This window comes from Ranitomeya variabilis, chromosome 1, assembly GCF_051348905.1.
Source record: "Ranitomeya variabilis isolate aRanVar5 chromosome 1, aRanVar5.hap1, whole genome shotgun sequence".
Classification (NCBI taxonomy): Eukaryota; Metazoa; Chordata; class Amphibia; order Anura; family Dendrobatidae; genus Ranitomeya; species Ranitomeya variabilis.
In genome coordinates this window covers 900,772,790-900,790,945 of record NC_135232.1, presented here as the reverse complement: position 1 = coordinate 900,790,945, position 18,156 = coordinate 900,772,790, and the positions used below count along the sequence as shown (strand labels likewise).

The 18,156-nt window shown below is 45.4% G+C and overlaps 1 protein-coding gene across 4 annotated transcripts in view; it reads right to left on the bottom strand.

The window, feature by feature from the left end:
* ZGRF1 (zinc finger GRF-type containing 1) overlaps positions 1 to 18,156 on the bottom strand; it is a 149,830-nt gene that overhangs the window by 91,730 nt on the left and 39,944 nt on the right. For 3 of the 4 annotated variants that reach the window (XM_077278833.1, XM_077278853.1, XM_077278843.1), the window contains exon 8: positions 6,353 to 6,523. The exons of the other annotated variant lie outside the window; for it this stretch is intronic. In XM_077278833.1, coding sequence (XP_077134948.1) covers positions 6,353 to 6,523 — 171 coding nt within the window. The remainder of the gene's footprint in view (positions 1 to 6,352; positions 6,524 to 18,156) is intronic. 4 annotated transcript variants of the gene reach the window in all.

Sequence of the window (18,156 nt, the reverse complement as noted above, 5' to 3'; positions counted from 1 at the left end):
TGCGGTAAATCCACACGGTTCAGTGAACACATGCGGACTCACCTGCGTTCAATAGCCAGCAGCGCTTTGGACTCCGTAAACATGCTCTGCGTCCAAGGCGCTGCCACTTCCGGATCGTGGACACATACCCTAAGGCCGGCCTCACACTAGCGAGTTTTACGGACGTATGAGCGCATAAACTACGTCCGTAAAATACGCATTACACACGGCCCAATGATTCTCTATGGCCCAGCTCCTATCTGCTGTATATTACGCATCCGTAATATACGGTCTTGTACAGCCGTAGAAAATCGCAGCATGCTGCGTTTGTCACCGTATTGCGCAAAAAAAAAAAAAAAATCGCCAATGAAAGTCTATGGGGGCGAGAAAAATACGGATTCCACACGGACCAGCAGTGTGACTTGCGAGAAATACGCAGCGGTGTTAGTGAAAAGCCGGTAATTCAATTGCCGGCTTTTCATTTCTTCTTCCCAAACCCGACATGATATGAGACATGGTTTACATACAGTAAACCATCTCATATCCCTTTTTTTTTTGCATATTCCACACTACTAATGTTAATAGTGTGTATGTGCAAAATTTGGGCGCTGTAGCTGCTAAAATAAAGGGTTAAATGGCGGAAATAATTGGCGTGGGCTCCCGCGCAATTTTCTCCGCCAGTGGTAAAGCCAGTGACTGAGGGCAGATATTAATAGCCTAGAGAGGGTCCATGGTTATTGGCCCCCCCCGGCTACAAACATCTGCCCCCAGCCACCCCAGAAAAGGCACATCTGGAATATGCGCCTATTCTGGCACTTGGCCACTCTCTTCCCACTCCCGTGTAGCGGTGGGATATGGGGTAATGAAGGGTTAATGTCACCTTGCTATTGTAAGGTGACATTAAGCCAGATTAATAATGGAGAGGCGTCAATTATGACACCTATCCATTATTAATCCAATTGTATGAAAGGGTTAAAAAAACACACACACATTATTAAAAAGTATTTTAATGAAATAAACACAGGTTGTTTTAATATTTTATTGCTCTCTCAATCCACCTGAAGACCCTCGCTCTGAAAAATAATAAACCAACAATATACATACCTTCAGATGATCTGTCACGTCCCACGAAGTAAATCCATCTGAAGGGGTTAAATAATTTTACAGCCAGGAGCTGCGCTAATGCACTCGCTCGTGCCTGTAAACCCCGGGTACTGAAAGGAAAGCAGGATGATCTGTACTTACCTTGAGTTGCGGTGATGCGCCCTCTGCTGGATGTCCTCATGAACTGGAGCCTTGGAAAAGTTCCCACGCTCGAGTTCATATGAGGACATCCAGCAGAGGGCGCTTTCCTTTCAGTACCCGGGGTTTACAGACACGAGCGAGTGCATTAGCGCAGCTCCTGGCTGTAAAATGATTTAACCCCTTCAGATGGATTTACTTCGTGGGACATCTTAGATCATCTGAAGGTATGTATATTGTTGGTTTATTATTTTTCAGAGCGAGGGTCTTCAGGTGGATTGAGAGAGCAATGATATATTAAAACAACCTGTGTGTTTATTTCATTAAAATACTTTTTAATAATGCATGTGTTTTTTTTAACCCTTTCATACAATTGGATTAATAATGGATAGGTATCATAATTGACGCCTCTCCATTATTAATCTGGCTTAATGTCACCTTACAAAAGCAAGGTGACATTAACCCTTCATTACCCCATATCCCACCGCTACACGGGAGTGGGAAGAGAGTGGCCAAGTGCCAGAATAGGCGCATCTTCCAGATGTGCCTTTTCTGGGGTGGCTGGGGGCAGATGTTTGTAGCCAGGGGGGGGGGGGCAATAACCATGGACCCTCTCTAGGCTATTAATATCTGCCCTCAGTCACTGGCTTTACCACTCTGGCGGAGAAAATTGCGCGGGAGCCCACGCCAATTTTTTCCGCCATTTAACCCTTTATTTTAGCAGCTACAGCGCCCAAATTTTGCACATACACACTATTAACATTAGTAGTGTGAAATATGCAAAAAAAAAAAGGGGATATGATGGTTTACTGTATGTAAATCATGTCTCATATCCTGTCGGGTTTGGGAAGGAGAAATGAAAAGCCGGCAATTGAATTACCGGCTTTTCACATATATCGCGCTGAATTAAATATAAATACAGTATATATATATATATATATATATATATATACACACTCACCGGCCACTTTATTAGGTACACCATGCTAGTAACGGGTTGGACCCCCTTTTGCCTTCAGAACTGCCTCAATTCTTCGTGGCATAGATTCAACAAGGTGCTGGAAGCATTCCTCAGAGATTTTGGTCCATATTGACATGATGGCATCACACAGTTGCCGCAGATTTGTCGGCTGCACATCCCAAAGATGCTCCATACAAGGCAGGATGGATCCATGCTTTCATGTTGTTTATGCCAAATTCTGACCCTACCATCCGAATGTCGCAGCAGAAATCGAGACTCATCAGACCAAGCAACGTTTTTCCAATCTTCTACTGTCCAATTTCGATGAGCTTGTACAAATTGTAGCCTCAGTTTCCTGTTCTTAGCTGAAAGGAGTGGTACCCGGTGTGGTCTTCTGCTGCTGTAGCCCATCTGCCTCAAAGTTCGACGCACTGTGCGTTCAGAGATGCTCTTAGGCCTACCTTGGTTGTAACGGGTGGCGATTTGAGTCACTGTTGCCTTTCTATCAGCTCGAACCAGTCTGCCCATTCTCCTCTGACCTCTGGCATCAACAAGGCATTTCCGCCCACAGAACTGCCGCTCACTGGATTTTTTTTCTTTTTCGGACCATTCTCTGTAAACCCTAGAGATGGTTGTGCGTGAAAATCCCAGTAGATCAGCAGTTTCTGAAATACTCAGACCAGCCCTTCTGGCACCAACAACCATGCCACGTTCAAAGGCACTCAAATCACCTTTCTTCCCCATACTGATGCTCGGTTTGAACCGAGGAGATTGTCTTGACCATGTCTACATGCCTAAATGCACTGAGTTGCCGCCATGTGATTGGCGGATTAGAAATTAAGTGTTAACAAGAAGTTGGACAGGTGTACCTAATAAAGTGGCCGGTGAGTGTATATACTGTATATATGTTTTAATGAACATTTGAGCACATAAATCCATTAGATGTCGGTTTTGCAAGCCTGCGAGAAAATATCGCAGTACGGATGCCATACGGATTACATACGGAGGATGCCATGCGCAAAATACGCTGACACACCCTGCCTATGGATGACATACGGATCACTATTTTGGGGACTTTTCTGCGTATTACGGCCGTAAAAAACGGACCGTATTTACATACGCTGAGGGTGAGGCCAGCCTTATAGTTTTGCACGTCTAAAACAAACATTTTGGTTTCCTATTCGCCTCCTATCAAGGTAAATGACTCTCTAACATAGGGCATTAACAGATTTTACCACTGATCCTATTGGTCAATGTCCAAAAGCCAATACCAAATGTTTCTTCAGGTTTATTTTCTTTTTTCTCAGCAGCAAATTTCCATCCTCAAAAATCACATGATTTTACATCAGTGGTGAGAGCCCCTTATTTTTTTGGGTGGGACTTTTGTTTGTATTAGACCAATTTCATAAGATTGAGCACCCCAACAAACGTAGCATAAGCTGCTGATTGATGTGCCAGACTGCCCGGTCAGTGCCACAGAAGAATTAATTTGAGCAGTGCCAGGGCATTCTTATGCTTTTCTCGTCTTAGAATAAAATGTACTCGTCATCCCACAATTCATTGCCATACTCCAATCTGTATGGTCCAGTACTGTCTGTGTTCCCCACTACCAGGACTAGTAGGACGGATGAACCATATCTGACAGATCTTGCTGTACACTGTATACTGCTAGATGAGAACATGACAGTATTCATGTCTACTTGGAAATACATTGCCACCATATTGAGAATCCATGACATACACCCTAAATATGGAGATATTCTTCAGGCCAAAAGTTGTTTGTTTTTTTATTTCTGAAATTATTGATGCCTAATTGGCACACTTATCTTCAATTACAATCCAGTGAAAAAAAATGCATAATAAAGTATAGTTATGTAATTCTACTCCTCTGGATATTAAAGGGAACCCATCAGGTCCCCCAAGTCTACCAAACCATTACCATTAGGTTACAGGCCAATTCCTGCAAAAAGTCCTTGACGTCCTAGATAAATTGTCATACCTATGGGAAATAAGTTTCAATACTTCTTCATATACTACTTGGTTAGCACTAGTTGGGCCTTTATAATGACGCTCCTGGTTGGAAGTGACACTTTCTCACTGTCCCCATCACCATATCAATGCTGACAGCAGACTCTTTAGTCTGTAGTCACACTACCGTAGAATACGGGCGAGTGCTATGCGAGAAAACATCACATAGCACTCAGCCCAGTGATAATCTATGGAGCAGCTCACATCAGCGTTTATTTTCTCAGTTGTATTCAGCATGCATGTAAAATCACAGCATGCTGCAATTGTCACCGAGACTCAGCCGAGACTCGCCAATGCATTGCTATGGGTGCGAGACAAAAAAAAAAAACACTAACAGCACTTAGACCATGCAAGTGCTGTCCGATTTTTACGCACCGGTGTCCTTTGAAAAGCCGACAATTCATCTGCTGCATACAGTAAAATCACACTGACAGGTTAGAATAGAACAGATATATACACATAGAACACATAGATAAATAGATGTCAGTGATAAACATCTCCCATCTATATATGTATATATATCACATTGAGAGACAGATAGAAGAAAAGCCAGCAATTCAGGAGCCGCGTTGTGTAAAATCACAGCTGGAGCCAACAGGATAGAAGAGATGGACTTTATTCTGGGTGTCTGTGTTTTTATATGATATGACTATGGGGTTAGGAATGGCGGCGTCTTATTGACGCCTCTCCATTACTAACCTCGGGTCTTGATTTCACCTGACAATACAAAGGTGACATCAACCCCCGAACTATCGCCCCACTTGCCACCGCTACAGGGCAAGTGGGAAGAACGAGGCTAAGTGCCAGAATTGGCGCATCTTAGGCTACGTTCACATTTGCGGTCCGCGCCGCAGCGTCGGGCGCCGCATGCGTCATGCGCCCCTATATTTAACATGGGGGCGCATGGACATGCGGTGCACTTGCGTTTTGCGCCGCATGCGTCACTGCGGCGCACGCGTCCGGGCGCAGAGGACGCAGCAAGTTACATTTTTGCTGCGTTCAAAATCAATAGAAAAAAGGACGCATGCGGCGCAAAACGCAGCGTTGTGCATGCGTTTTGCCGCGTTTTTGTTTGCGTTGTGCGTTGCGGCGCCGACGCTGCGGCGCACAACGCAAATGTGAACGTAGCTTTAAAGATGCGCCTTTTCTGGGGAGGCTGAGATCTGATGTTTAGACTCCGGGTGAGGGGGGTGCAGTATCCATGGCCCCTTTCAAGGCTTTCAATATCAGCCCGTGGCTGTCTGCATTGCCTTTGCTGGTTATTAATTATATGGGGACCCTACTTTAGTTTTTTAGGATCCCCCATTTTAATAGCCAGTAAAGGTTAAGTATACTGTAATCCATCTCTTCTATCCTGTAAGCTCCTGCAGTGATTTTACACTACTTGGCTGCCCTATGTATGTGTATATATCCATTCTAACCTGTGACTGATTTTACTGTACGCAGCACATGAATTGCCGGCTTTTATTCTATATAAGCATGTGTGTTTTGACAAATATTTCCTTTAAAAATTATGTGTAAATGACAGAGAATTGCTCTATGTAAAAGATCATGTTAAAATCGCATTGCAATCAGACAGCTATTGCACTGCATTCGGATGTAAATTGGATGCTAGGTGTGAAAAATCGGATAGTACTCATGGACATATACATTACACTCATGCCACTCTCGGCAGGGAAACTCGGACCTATTTTTCATACGTTTAGTGTGACTCCGGCCTAAATCAGAAACCCCTCTGCGTGATTGACTCATTGTCCCCCAGATCTCCTCAGTGTGGGACCTAGATTCTATAATCACCTTCCCTTTGGCATGGCTGACAATTTCCTTACTGTCCTAGTCATCTCTTCAATGCAGTGTGCCATGCAAAATGTTGCTAGCTACATTGAAGAAATGAAAGGGGCAGTGAGGAAGACATCAATCATGCTGAGGTTGATCTATTGTCCAAGAAGCGATGTCTGCCAGACCAGTCCTTGGAAATTAACACATGAAGAGTAACACATTAAGTGTTGATTTTGTAAAGGTATGAATGTTTATCTGGGATATCCTACAACGTAGGAATTGACCTGTGGCTTGTTGATGGTGGTTTGGGAGCCTTGGGGAACCTGATTGGTGCCCTTTAACCCACGTGTAAAATACTTGTACCTTTGTGATGTCACCCAGAATGCACGTGGGTGATGGTAGAGAGCGACTGCATGATGCAGGGTACGGACGTCTGTCTGGAGGGGTGATGCAGATTAGCACTGGATTATGTCGTCTAGTTATAACTGCACTAGATACCGATCCTTTCAGTTTGTAACTTTGGATTTCAACTGGCTGGATTATAAAAATAAATAAATAAATAAGACATGACGTTACATTGGGTCCATGAAGAACGGTAACTTTAAAAATATAATGATGAAAAAAGCATTTGCACTTCACTGGTGGAAAAACACATCGGGTGCAGCACATTGTGGAAACGCTTGCACTAAATTAAAACTTTTTAACCCCTTCACCACCATGGGTTTTTCTATTTTTTGAGTTTCCATTTTTTGCTCCCTTCTTCCCAGAGTCATAACTTTTTATTTTTCCGTCAATATGGCCATGTGATGGCTTGTTTTTTTGCGGGACGAGTTGTACTTTTGAACTACACCATTGGTTTTGCCATATAGTGTACTGGAAAATGGGGGGGAAAAAAAAAAATCAAAGTGCGGCGAAACTGCAAAAAAAAGTGCCATTCCACAATTTTTTTTACCATGTTCACTAAATGCTAAAACTGACCTGTCCTCATGAGTCTCCAGTTAATCACGAGTTCGTAGAAACCAAAACATGTATAGGTTCTTTTTATGTAAATGGTGAAACAAAATCCAAAAGTTTCTAAAAAAAAAAAAAAATGAAAAAAAAAATGCCATTTTCCGAGACCCATAGCTGGCTGAGGGCTTAATTTTTGCACACCGAGCTGATGTTTTTATTAATACTAGTTTGGTTCTTTGATTACCTGTTATTGAATTTTAATCCAATGTTCCGGCGACCAAAAAGTCTTCATTACTTACTGTTAGCTGTATTTTCTGAGCCGATGACAGAACCAAAGAGAGAGGGGATCTGTCCTTTAGGAACAGGAAACTTACAGATAGAGGTGCTGCCCTTTTTCTCCCACGAATCAGTTGGATTAGAGCTCGAGAGGACCACAATGGTTAATGGCAAAATTATGTACAATGCTCTATTTCACTTTATTAGAGGAAGAAGTGCACACCCAAAGTAAAAGGGGAAGGGAATCTAAGGGTCCTGTCATGGGCTTCGAAAAATACCGTTAACGGTAAGTAACAGACTTTATTCGGTCGCCCATGATAGCACCAACGAGAGAATTACAGAGAGTAATAACTACTTAGGGAGGGACTACAGCCTGCAGTACCCTTATACCGAAGGGGAGGTCTGAGGGATCACCCATATCTAACCTATAATGATTGTAAAATGTGATCGGAGAGGACCAAGCCGCCTCACATATTTGGTCAATGGAGACTTTCGACCTCTTCGCCCACGAGGCTGCCATGGATCGAGTGGAATGCGCCCTCAGCTTCCCTAAGACCCTTCCTGGTGCCTTGAAGAGACAAACAAGGCATTGTCCTTTTTCCAGAAATCCGTGCCTGATAGGTACTCTACGAGACATCTCCTAACGTCTAGAGTGTGGAGCTTACTTTCTTTCTGGTTGGCTCGGTTGGGGAGGAAAGATGGAAGGACTATTTCCTGTGTTCTATGAAAACTGGAAGCCACTTTAGGTAAGTAAGCTGGATCAGGCCTAAGTATTACCCTATCATCATAGAACTGTGTATATGGAGGGAGTCTAGAAAGTGCCTGGATGTCACTCACCCTCCGTGCTGACGTTAATGCCTCCAAGAAAGCTATAAATTCTGAGTTCTGTAAGAATTTTTTCCAGGTCCGAGCATAGATCATGGTTGTAATATCTTTCCTACTTTTAAGAAGGGTATTAATTAGGTTTGGAGAAAAACCTCTATCCCTTAGTAACGACCATTCAAACTCCACACCGTCAGATGGAGGCCCGCCACCTGAGGATGGTAGACTGGGCCCTGGGGATAGGAGATCTGGAACGGCCGGTAGCACCCAAGGATCGGACACCGACATGGCTCTGAGACCTCCTGGGCCAAAAGGGAGTGATCACTATTACCCTTGCTTTGTCCTTCCTGATTTTCCTCACTACTAGAGGTAGCAGAGATAAGGCAGGAAAGGCATAAGCCAGATGGAAATCCCATTTTAATCAGCAAGGCATCTACTGCCAGCGGGCCTTCTCTGGGGTCCAGTGAACAGAGTTGTCTCACTTTTCTGTTCGTCCTGGTAGCGAAGAGGTCCACATCCGGCTGACCCCATATCCGCACAATCTGGTTGAAGATGACCTGTCTTAGTTGGTTGCGGCTTAAAAGGTCTGCTGTGCCATTGTCTTTTCCTCTTATACGCAGTGCTGTTAAAGATAGAAAATGTTGCTCTGCTAACTGGAGCAGGCGTTCTGTTGCTTCCATCAGAGGTTTGGTACAAGTCCCGCCCTGGTGGTTGATATAGGCCACCATGACCTGATTGTCAGAAAGGACCCGCACGTGATGACCCTGCAGATATACAAGGAGTTTTTTCAACCGCCAATTCTACTGCCGTTAATTCCTTCAGGTTAGAACTCTCTCATGGTGTTCACATAGGCCCTGGATCATGATCTCACCCATATGAGCCCCCCAACCAGTAGGGCTTGCATCTGTGGTGACTACTTGGGTTATATTATACTCCCAGGGAACCCCTCTGGATAAGTTACTCTGGTCTAGCCACCATTCAAGGGATTTTACAGGGGTTCAGGATAAAAATCAGCAGACCCTCCAAACAACCCCCAGGGCTCCCATCATTCAACAAGACGTCCCTTTTTAGAGCCCTTGTATGAAATTGTGCCCAAAGGACCGCAGGGATGCAAGATGACAGGGAACCCAAAAGGGACATGGCCTTCCTGAGGGACATGGTGGGGTTGTTAGAAGCGTTCAGAACTCGATAGCGGAGACGAATCAACTTGTCGGGAAGTAGAAGACACTCCTGACTCAGCCTAAAATTAGGTCCAAAAACTGCTGCACTCTCAGGGGCTGTAACCGTGATTTTATTAATATTTAGTAGCCACCCTAAGCATTTCAGGATGGATATTGCCCTTTCCAACTGTACTAGACAATGGTCCGCTGTTCTGCCTACAATAAAGAAATCGAGGTAGGGAATGTTAAGGATGTCGGATTCACGTAGGTGAGCCATGAACTCAGCTACAACCTTAGTGAACACGCGAGAAGCAACTGCAGGCCAAAGGGAAGGGCCCTAAACTGGAAGTGATGGACTGAACACCCCCATGGAAACTGCCACTCTAAGGAAACGTTGATGGGCTACATGAATGGGTACATGATAATATGCATCCTTTAGATCTAATACCACAATAAAACAGTTTTCAAACAATAGCTTTATTGCTGAACTGATTGACTCCATCTTAAAGTGACGTATTATCAGAAACGTATTGAGGGCTTTAAGATCAATGATGGTTCTGAAGGAATCGTCTGGCTTTCGAACCAAAATTAGAGGGGAGTACAATCCTCTACCTTTCTCTGCTGGTACTTCTTGGTACTTCTACCAGGACCCTTTTATGACATTCATCACGGATCTCCGACTCCAGGGCAGGCTGCTCTTAAGATCGGAAGGGAGTAATCCTGAACCTATTCTGAGGAACACAAGAAAATTCTAATTGAAGTCATGATGATATTGGACTTAAAATCCAGTCACTGTTGGAGATAAGAGACCTGGCCGGGTAAAAGGCCCCCAGCCTACCCCGCACCACTAGTCATTGGGATGGTTTCCTATGGTCCCATGAGGAACTTCCAAACATAAATCCCGAACCTTTCCTCTTCCTTTCATCCCACTTAACTCGCTCCCTGGAAGGTCTCCTATGATTGAACCCTCTCTTGCTAAAAGGACGTTGGTAGGAAGGAGTCGGTAAACTGGGGAAACTTCCTTTTTATCATCCCCTGCTTTTTCTAAAAGTTCGTCCAGGACTGGTCCAAAAAGGTACTCTCCTTCACATGGGATGGAGCAGAGTCGGGATCTGGCCTGGATATCCCTAGGCCAACATTCCAGCCACAGTGCCCTTTGAGCCGCATTGGGACAGTCCTGCTGCCCTAGCCGCCATCCTTACAGAGTCTGCTGAAGCGATGGCTAGGAAAGCTTTTTTCTGGCCTCATCCATTCACGGTCTACCAGGCTCTGAATTTTACTATTTAGCGGAAAGGACCTGAGTTTCCTTGGATCCAATCCACCAAACATTAAGTTCTGAAGATGATGAAGAAGGCGGTTCCGAGGAATCTTCATCCCTTCTAAGGTCAGCCGAGGAATCAGTCTGTAAAACTCGCTCTACCTCCACTCCCTTTCCTCTTGGAACACTCGTTCTGAGATAGGGACCTTAAGGACTCCTAAATCTCCCTCAGGCTTGTGGTGAAGTCGGGAGTTTCTTCCACTACCTGTAGAAGGGGGTAATATAAAGGTACTGCACTCTAAGCTAGAGGCTAACCGCCCCCCTTTTAGAACCCTACCATCTGCCGTACACAGGCTGACATAATTTTTTGGGGTAAGCGTCTAGAAGGGGTCATCAGCACACTCCGTGTCTTGATTTCCTAGAACACTTCTTTCCCTAGCAGGACCGAAAAAAATAAGGGGAAGACTGCATCACCGAGTGTACTTTCACGAAGATCTCTTACCCGTGTTGCAGTTAGTAGGTACTGGATCACGAGGGGAATCGTACTGGATCACAATTTCTCTGCCGACACTGCCGATTCCTCCACCCTGGAGGAACTCCTACGGCTGGATTGACCACTTGCCCGGCTACTACCCGTTTCCCGGGCTTTTTGTCAGGGCTTTGCACGGGGCCTCTCAGAAGCGTGCTGCTCTGTATTCTGCTGTCCTTGCTGCTGCTGGTCCCCCTGCTGCTTCAAGGGAGCTTCTGCCACGTCCATCCTGGAAATGGCTCAGAAGCACTGTCTGCAGGCATCCAGGACCTTTTTATGCCAGCAGGTCTCTGGCCAGGGGTGTACCGCCCCTCCTCTGGACCCAACACGCCTCCCAACCCCACGCCTCCCCCCCGCCCATTATCATCGGAAAACCGCACGCACGTGATCGGCGGTATACCGGGGAAAAAAGACGGCAGGCATAGGGCTTCCGGAACGGCCCCCCAGGCTCTGCCCTCCTCCCAATATGTCACCACCGCGACCCCCAATGAAGAAGCAGGATCGTGCCAGAGGACCGCCCAGAGATATGTCACCAGCCGAGCCCCCGGCCGCATCACCCGGCCAGCCCCTGCCGGACCTGGAAATGCCAGATACAATAAATTGGCCTGCACTCGGTCCAAATGTGAGGTGCTGGTGGAATGGGCCCTTGAGACCCTGAGTCCAAATGAAGAGAATTCACCGCACACTCTATCCGTAAGGTGATGCAAAAAAGGAAACTTATTTATGTGGTCACACACAATATTCGTAGAGCAGAGAAGAGAAAAACATATATGAGCGACTATTCGACCTATCACCGGTTTTATTCAATATGCCGCCTTATGTTGAGAAATGCTTGAGTGGTCCTGTGAGGTGGACATAAAGGGCAGCGCTCCAGCGCTTTACCCCCTTGAACAGTGTGCTTAGGCTGTGTCTGCTCTCTGCTCGTCTGGGTCTAGGGACTTGTTCGATCACTTGAAAGGAAAGCGTAGTTGTGCTACCATATGTTTGTATGAAGTGATCCAGTAGACGAAGCCACGTTTTGCCACAACGTATGGTGGACTTATAACTCGCTATTCGGTCCCTGACAAGCTGCGTAGTTTCCCCCATGTACAACAACCCTCAACGACATCTGACCGCGTACACCACAAAATTCGAGTCACATGTGAAAAATCCCTTAATGGGATAGGATTTTCCTGTCCTAGAGTGTGTAATGTGATCAGTTTTGATAAAGCTCGAGCAGGCTGCGCAACTAAGGCATGGGAATGTGCCATTTTTACGAGTCCCCCAAGAAACGATGTGAGGGAATTTTAGAGCTGCCCACATCCATCCTTACTAATTTATCACATCTATTGGGGGGGGGGGGGGGGGTCTGTTGGTGCACATAAGTGCGGGTGATTTAAATGCTTCCACATTAGGATATGCTTTAGTCAAGAGGGGCCATTGTTTTCTGATGGTGGCCTGGATTTTGGGCATCATAGGGTGATATACATGTACAAAAGGGACTTTCATTGTTGTTCCTAGGTTGGGAGGGAGAAAGTGGTGTTGTCAGGGCTCTGGACACCTCCTTGTCAAGTAATGTATCAGGATATGCTAGGATAGAGGCCTACTTACTGACCGATTGAAGGACATGTCCAACAAATTTAGAAACCGAGCATAACCTGATACATTACTTAACAAAGAGGTATACAGAGCCCTAACAACACCACCCCCTCCTTCCCAACCTTCATCAACCTTAACAGAAATAAACACTTGAAATAGATCACTGTTTGTAATGACTTTATATGAGTTTCGCTTTTTGTATTGAAGAACTGAAACTAACTTTTTGATGATATTCTAATTTTGTGAGTAGCATGTGTATATGTAGCACAAGTGATCAGGAGATCGCAGCTTCTAGTCTCCAGACTATTGAAGCAAGTGTAAAGTAAAAAAAAAGTTTTTAAAAATAAAATAAGTTTTAAATCACCCCCCAAATCTCTCTACAAATGAGAAACAGGCGATCAAGTCACTACATTACAAACAGATCATAATCAAACCAGTAGACAAGGGGGGCGCCCTAGTGGTCATGGACTCCACCATGTACCGCAACAAAAAAAACCAGACAACTCTCGGACACTGTCACTTATGAGAGGATCTCCACAGATCCCACTATCAGTATTAGCCACAAGATTAAGAATTTGCTACAACAATACCTTGACAAACTGATCATTGACAAACAGACTGCTACTTTCCTAACCCATACCCAATAACACCAGTCTTCTATGTTTTGCCCCAAATTCACGAGTCACTTTCCAACCCCCAGGCCACCCTATTGTGGCATCTACTGATTCCATTTTATCTCCATTATCAGTTTACCTGGAAAAGATCTTAACATTCCTGACTAAAACGGCATGCTCATTCATATTGGACACTGGCCATTTCCTTACCATCATTAGAGATCTTACCACCATACCGCCTGATAGTCTCCTTGTAACCCTAGATGTTAACAGCCTATACACTTCCATAACTCACGAGAGGGGTCTGGAAGCAGTCTCAGATATTCTCTCAATCAAATCTGCCCAGTGATTTCACCAGGTTCTGCCTGGAGTTACTCACTTTAATACTTCATGAGAACTTTTTATTCGGGGACACCTTCTATATCCAGAGACGTGGGACCGCGATGAGTTCTCACGTAGTGCCGGCCTCCGCTAATTGCTACATGAGCAGATTTGAGGAGGATAACATCTACTCACAGGAACTGTTCATACAACATGCCCTTTGCTATTACAGATATATTGATGACAACTTCGGTGTCTGGGCGGGCACACCGAACTCTCTTACCACTTTTCATACTTACCTCAACTCCGTCAGACCAGAGTTGCAGTTCACTCTTAATCAAGACCTGCACCATATTTCATTTCTAGACATGCTGGACATTAAAGATTTGAACGGTCACCTTACTACAGATCCATACTCGAAACCGATGGAATGTAACAGTCTGTTACATTTTACAAGTTGTCACTCTAGGACGACTAAAAACCAGCCTTCCCCGTTCACAACTCCAGAGGGTTTCACGTATTGTCTTGGATAGAGACACTGTTCAAGGGAGCAAAGCGCTGGAGCGCTGCCCATAACGTCCACTTCACAGGACCACTCAAGCATTTCTCAACATATGGTGGCATATAGAATAAGACCGGAGATCGGTCGAAACGTCGAATTGAGTCGCTCATATATGTTTATCTCTTCTCTGCTCTACGAATATTGTGTGTGACCACATAAATTTCCTTTTTTGCATCACCATACGGATAGAGTTGTGCGGTGAATTCTTTTCATTTGGACCTGGAAAGGGAGCAGCAACCCGGGTAGCACCAGTCAGGAGCCGACGGATGCATCATGGAGGAAACACCTTCTGGCGCTGGCCCTCCGGAGACAGAAATCCTCCAGACACTGCTCCACCTGCCCCGCTCACTGACGTGGAATCCTCCCCGGGCCCACCGTGGCGCTTCCAGGGACCCGGCACCGGCCAAGGTAGAAGAACCCCCACTACCTGAACCAACTGGCCGGGCCTGCGATCCGATGACTCCTCCAGGTATCTGTAGGAACCCTGTCCTCCAGGAACAGGAAACCAACTGATAGAAAAGGGCGACACCTGTCCCATGCATCAGTTGGTTTCCGGTTCCTGGAGGCGGATCCCCTCTCTCGTTGGTGCGGTCATGGGCAACCGAATAAAATGTAATTCTGGCTTTTGATTTCTTTTCTGGTTACGCAGTTTACAGATAGGATTGTTTTTATATATTGATAGATCGGGCGATTCTGAATGCAATGATTCCAAATATGTGTATTTTTTATTGTTTTATTTTGAATGGGGCGAATGGGGGGGTGATTTAAAACATTTTATTTTTAAAAACTTTTTTTTACTTTACACTTGCTTCAATAGTCTGGAGAGACTAGAAGCTGAGATTTTCTGATCACTTGTGGTACACACACAGGCTACTCACAAAATTAGAATATTATCAAAAAGTTAGTTTATTTCAGTTCTACAATACAAAAACTGAAACTCATATAGAGTCATTACAAAGAGTGATCTATTTCAAGTGTTTATTTCTGTTAAGGTTGATGATTATGGCTTACAGCCAATGAAAACCCAAACGTCATTATTACAGTACAATAGAATTAACAAAAAACATCTGCAAAGGCTTCCTAAGCATTTAAAAAGGTCCCTTAGTCTGTTTCAGTAGGCTCCACAATCATGGGGAAAACTGGTGACTTGACAGATGTCCAGAAGGCAGTCACCGACACACTACACAAGGAACGTTAGCCATTGCTAAAGAAGCTGGCTGTTCACAGAGTGCTGTATCCAAGCATATTAATGGAAGGTTGATTGGAAGGAAAAAGGTGCACAAGAAACCGGGATAACCACAGCCTTGAAAAGATTGTTAAGAAAAGGCCATTTAAAAATTTGGGGGAGATTCACAAGGAGTGGATGCTGCTGGAGTCATTGCTTCAAAAACCACCACACACAAACGTATCCAGGACATGGGCTACAAGTGTCACATTCCTTGAGTGAAGCCACTCATGAACGAGATAACGCCAGAAGCGTCTTACCTGGGACAAGGAGAAAAAGAACTGGACTGTTTTCAGATGAAAGTAAATTTTGCATTTCATTTGGAAACCAAGAGTCTGGAGGAAGAGTGGAGAGGCACACAATCTAAGCTCCTTGAGGTCTAGTTTGAAGTTTCCACAATCTGTGATGGTTTGTGGAGCCATGTCATCTGCTGGTGTAGGTCCTCTGTGTTTTATCAAGACCAAAGTCAGCACAGCCGTCTACCAGGAAATTTTTAGAGCACTTCATGCTTCCCTCTGCTGACAAGCATTTTGGAGATGGAAATTTAGTTCTCCAGGAGTACTTGGCACCTGTCCACACCAATACCTGGTTTAACCCCTTCCCGACCTGTGACGCCACGTAGGCGTCATGAAAGCCGGTGCCAATCCGACCTGTGACGCCTAAGTGGCGTCATGGAGGGATCGCATCCCTGCAGAACGGGTGAAAGGGTTAACTCCAATTTCACCCTATCTGCAGGGACAGGGGGAGTGGTACTTCAGCCCGGGGGGGGGTGGCTTCACGCCCCCGTGGCTACGATCGCTCTGATTGGCTGTTTCACTTTCAACAGCCAATCAGAGCAATTTGTAATATTTCACCTATGAAAACGGTGAAATATTACAATCAAGCCATGGCCGATGCTGCAATATCATCGGCAATGGCTGGAAACGCTGATCTGCCCCCCCCCCCCACCTCCACCGATCGCCTCCCCAGTCCTCCGTCCTGTGCGCCGCTCCCCTCGTGCTCCGATCCCACCCCCCGTGCTCCGATACACCCCCCGTGCTCCGATACACCCCCATACTTACCGAGCCTCCCGGTGTCAGTCCGTCTGCTCCATGGGCGCCGCCATCTTCCAAAATGGCCAGCAGATTCGTTCTAGGTACATTTTGATCACTGTGATAAAACCTATCACAGTGATCAAAATAAAATAGTAAATGAACCCCCCCTTTATCACCCCCATAGGTAGGGACAATAATAAAAATAAAGAAAATACATTTACTTTTATTTTTACACTAGGGTTAGGGTTGGAACTAGGGTTAGAATTAGGGTTAGAGTTAGAATTAGGGTATGTGCACACGCTGCGGATTTCGCTGCGGAATCGCAGCGTTTCCACTGCTGCAGGTCCGCAGCGGTTTCCCATAAGTTTACAGTACAATGTAAACCTATGGGAAACGAAATCCGCAGCGCTTTATATTCCGCAGCATGTCAATTCTTTGTGCGGATTCCGCTGTGGGTTTACACCTGCTCCAATAGAAAACTGCAGGTGTAAACCCGCAGCGGAAACCGCACTAGAAACCGCGATAAATCCACAGTAAAAATCGCAGCGGTTTTGCACTGCGGATTTATCAATTCCGCACACGGTGCGGATTTGGCTGCGGATCCGCGGCGGATTGGCCGCTGCGGATTCGTAGCAGTTTTCCATCAGGTTTACAGTACCATGTAAACCTATAGAAAACCAAATCCGCTGTGCCCATGGTGCGGAAAATAACGCGCGGAAACGCTGCATTGTATTTTCCGCAGCATGTATATTCTTTGCGCGGATTCCGCAGCGTTTTACACCTGTTTCTCAACAGGAATCCGCAGGTGAAATCCGCACAAAAAAACGCTGGAAATCCGCAGTGCATTTTACCTGCGGATTTTTCAAAAGTGGTGCGGAAAAATCTCACACGAATCTGCAATGTGGGCACATAGCCTTAGGGTTGGAATTAGGGCTAGGGTTGGAAATAGGGTTAAGATTAGGCTTGTGGTCAGGGTTAGGGTTGTGGTTAGGGGTGTGTTGGGGTTAGGGTTGTGATTAGGGTTATGGCTAGAGTTGGGATTAGGGTTAGGGGTGTGTTGGGGTTAGTGTTGAAGTTAGAATTGAGGGGTTTCCACTGTTTAGGCACATCAGGGGTCTCCAAACGCAACATGGCGCCACCATTGATTCCAGCCAATCTTGCGTTCAAAAAGTCAAATGGTGCTCCCTCCCTTCCGAGCCCTGACGTGCGCCCAAACAGTGGTTTACCCCCACATATGGGGTACCAGCATACTCAGGACAAACTGGACAACAACTATTGGGGTCCACTTCTCCTGTTACCCTTGCGAAAATAAAAGATTGCTTGCTAAAACAATTTTTGAAGAAAGAAAAATGATTTTTTATTTTCATGGCTCTGCGTTATAAACGTCTGTGAAGCACTTGGGGGTTCAAAGTGCTCACCACACATCTGGATAAGTTCCTTGGGGGGTCTAGTTTCCAAAATGGGATCACTTGTGGGGGGTTTCCACTGTTTAGGCAGATCAGGGGCTCTGCAAACGCAACGTGACGCCTGCAGACCATTCCATCAAAGTCTGCATTTCTAAATGTCACTACTTCACTTCCGAGCCCCGACGTGTGCCCAAGCAGTGGTTTACCCCCACATATGGGGTATCAGCGTACTCAGGACAAACTGGACAACAACTATCAGGGTCCACTTCTCCTGTTACCCTTGTGAAAATAAAAAATTACTTACTAAAACAATTTTTGAGGAAAGAAAAATGATTTTTTATTTTCACAGCTCTGCATTCTAACTTTCTGTGAAGCACTTGGGGGTTCAAAGTGCTCACCACATGTCTAGATAAGTTCCTTGGGGGGTCTAG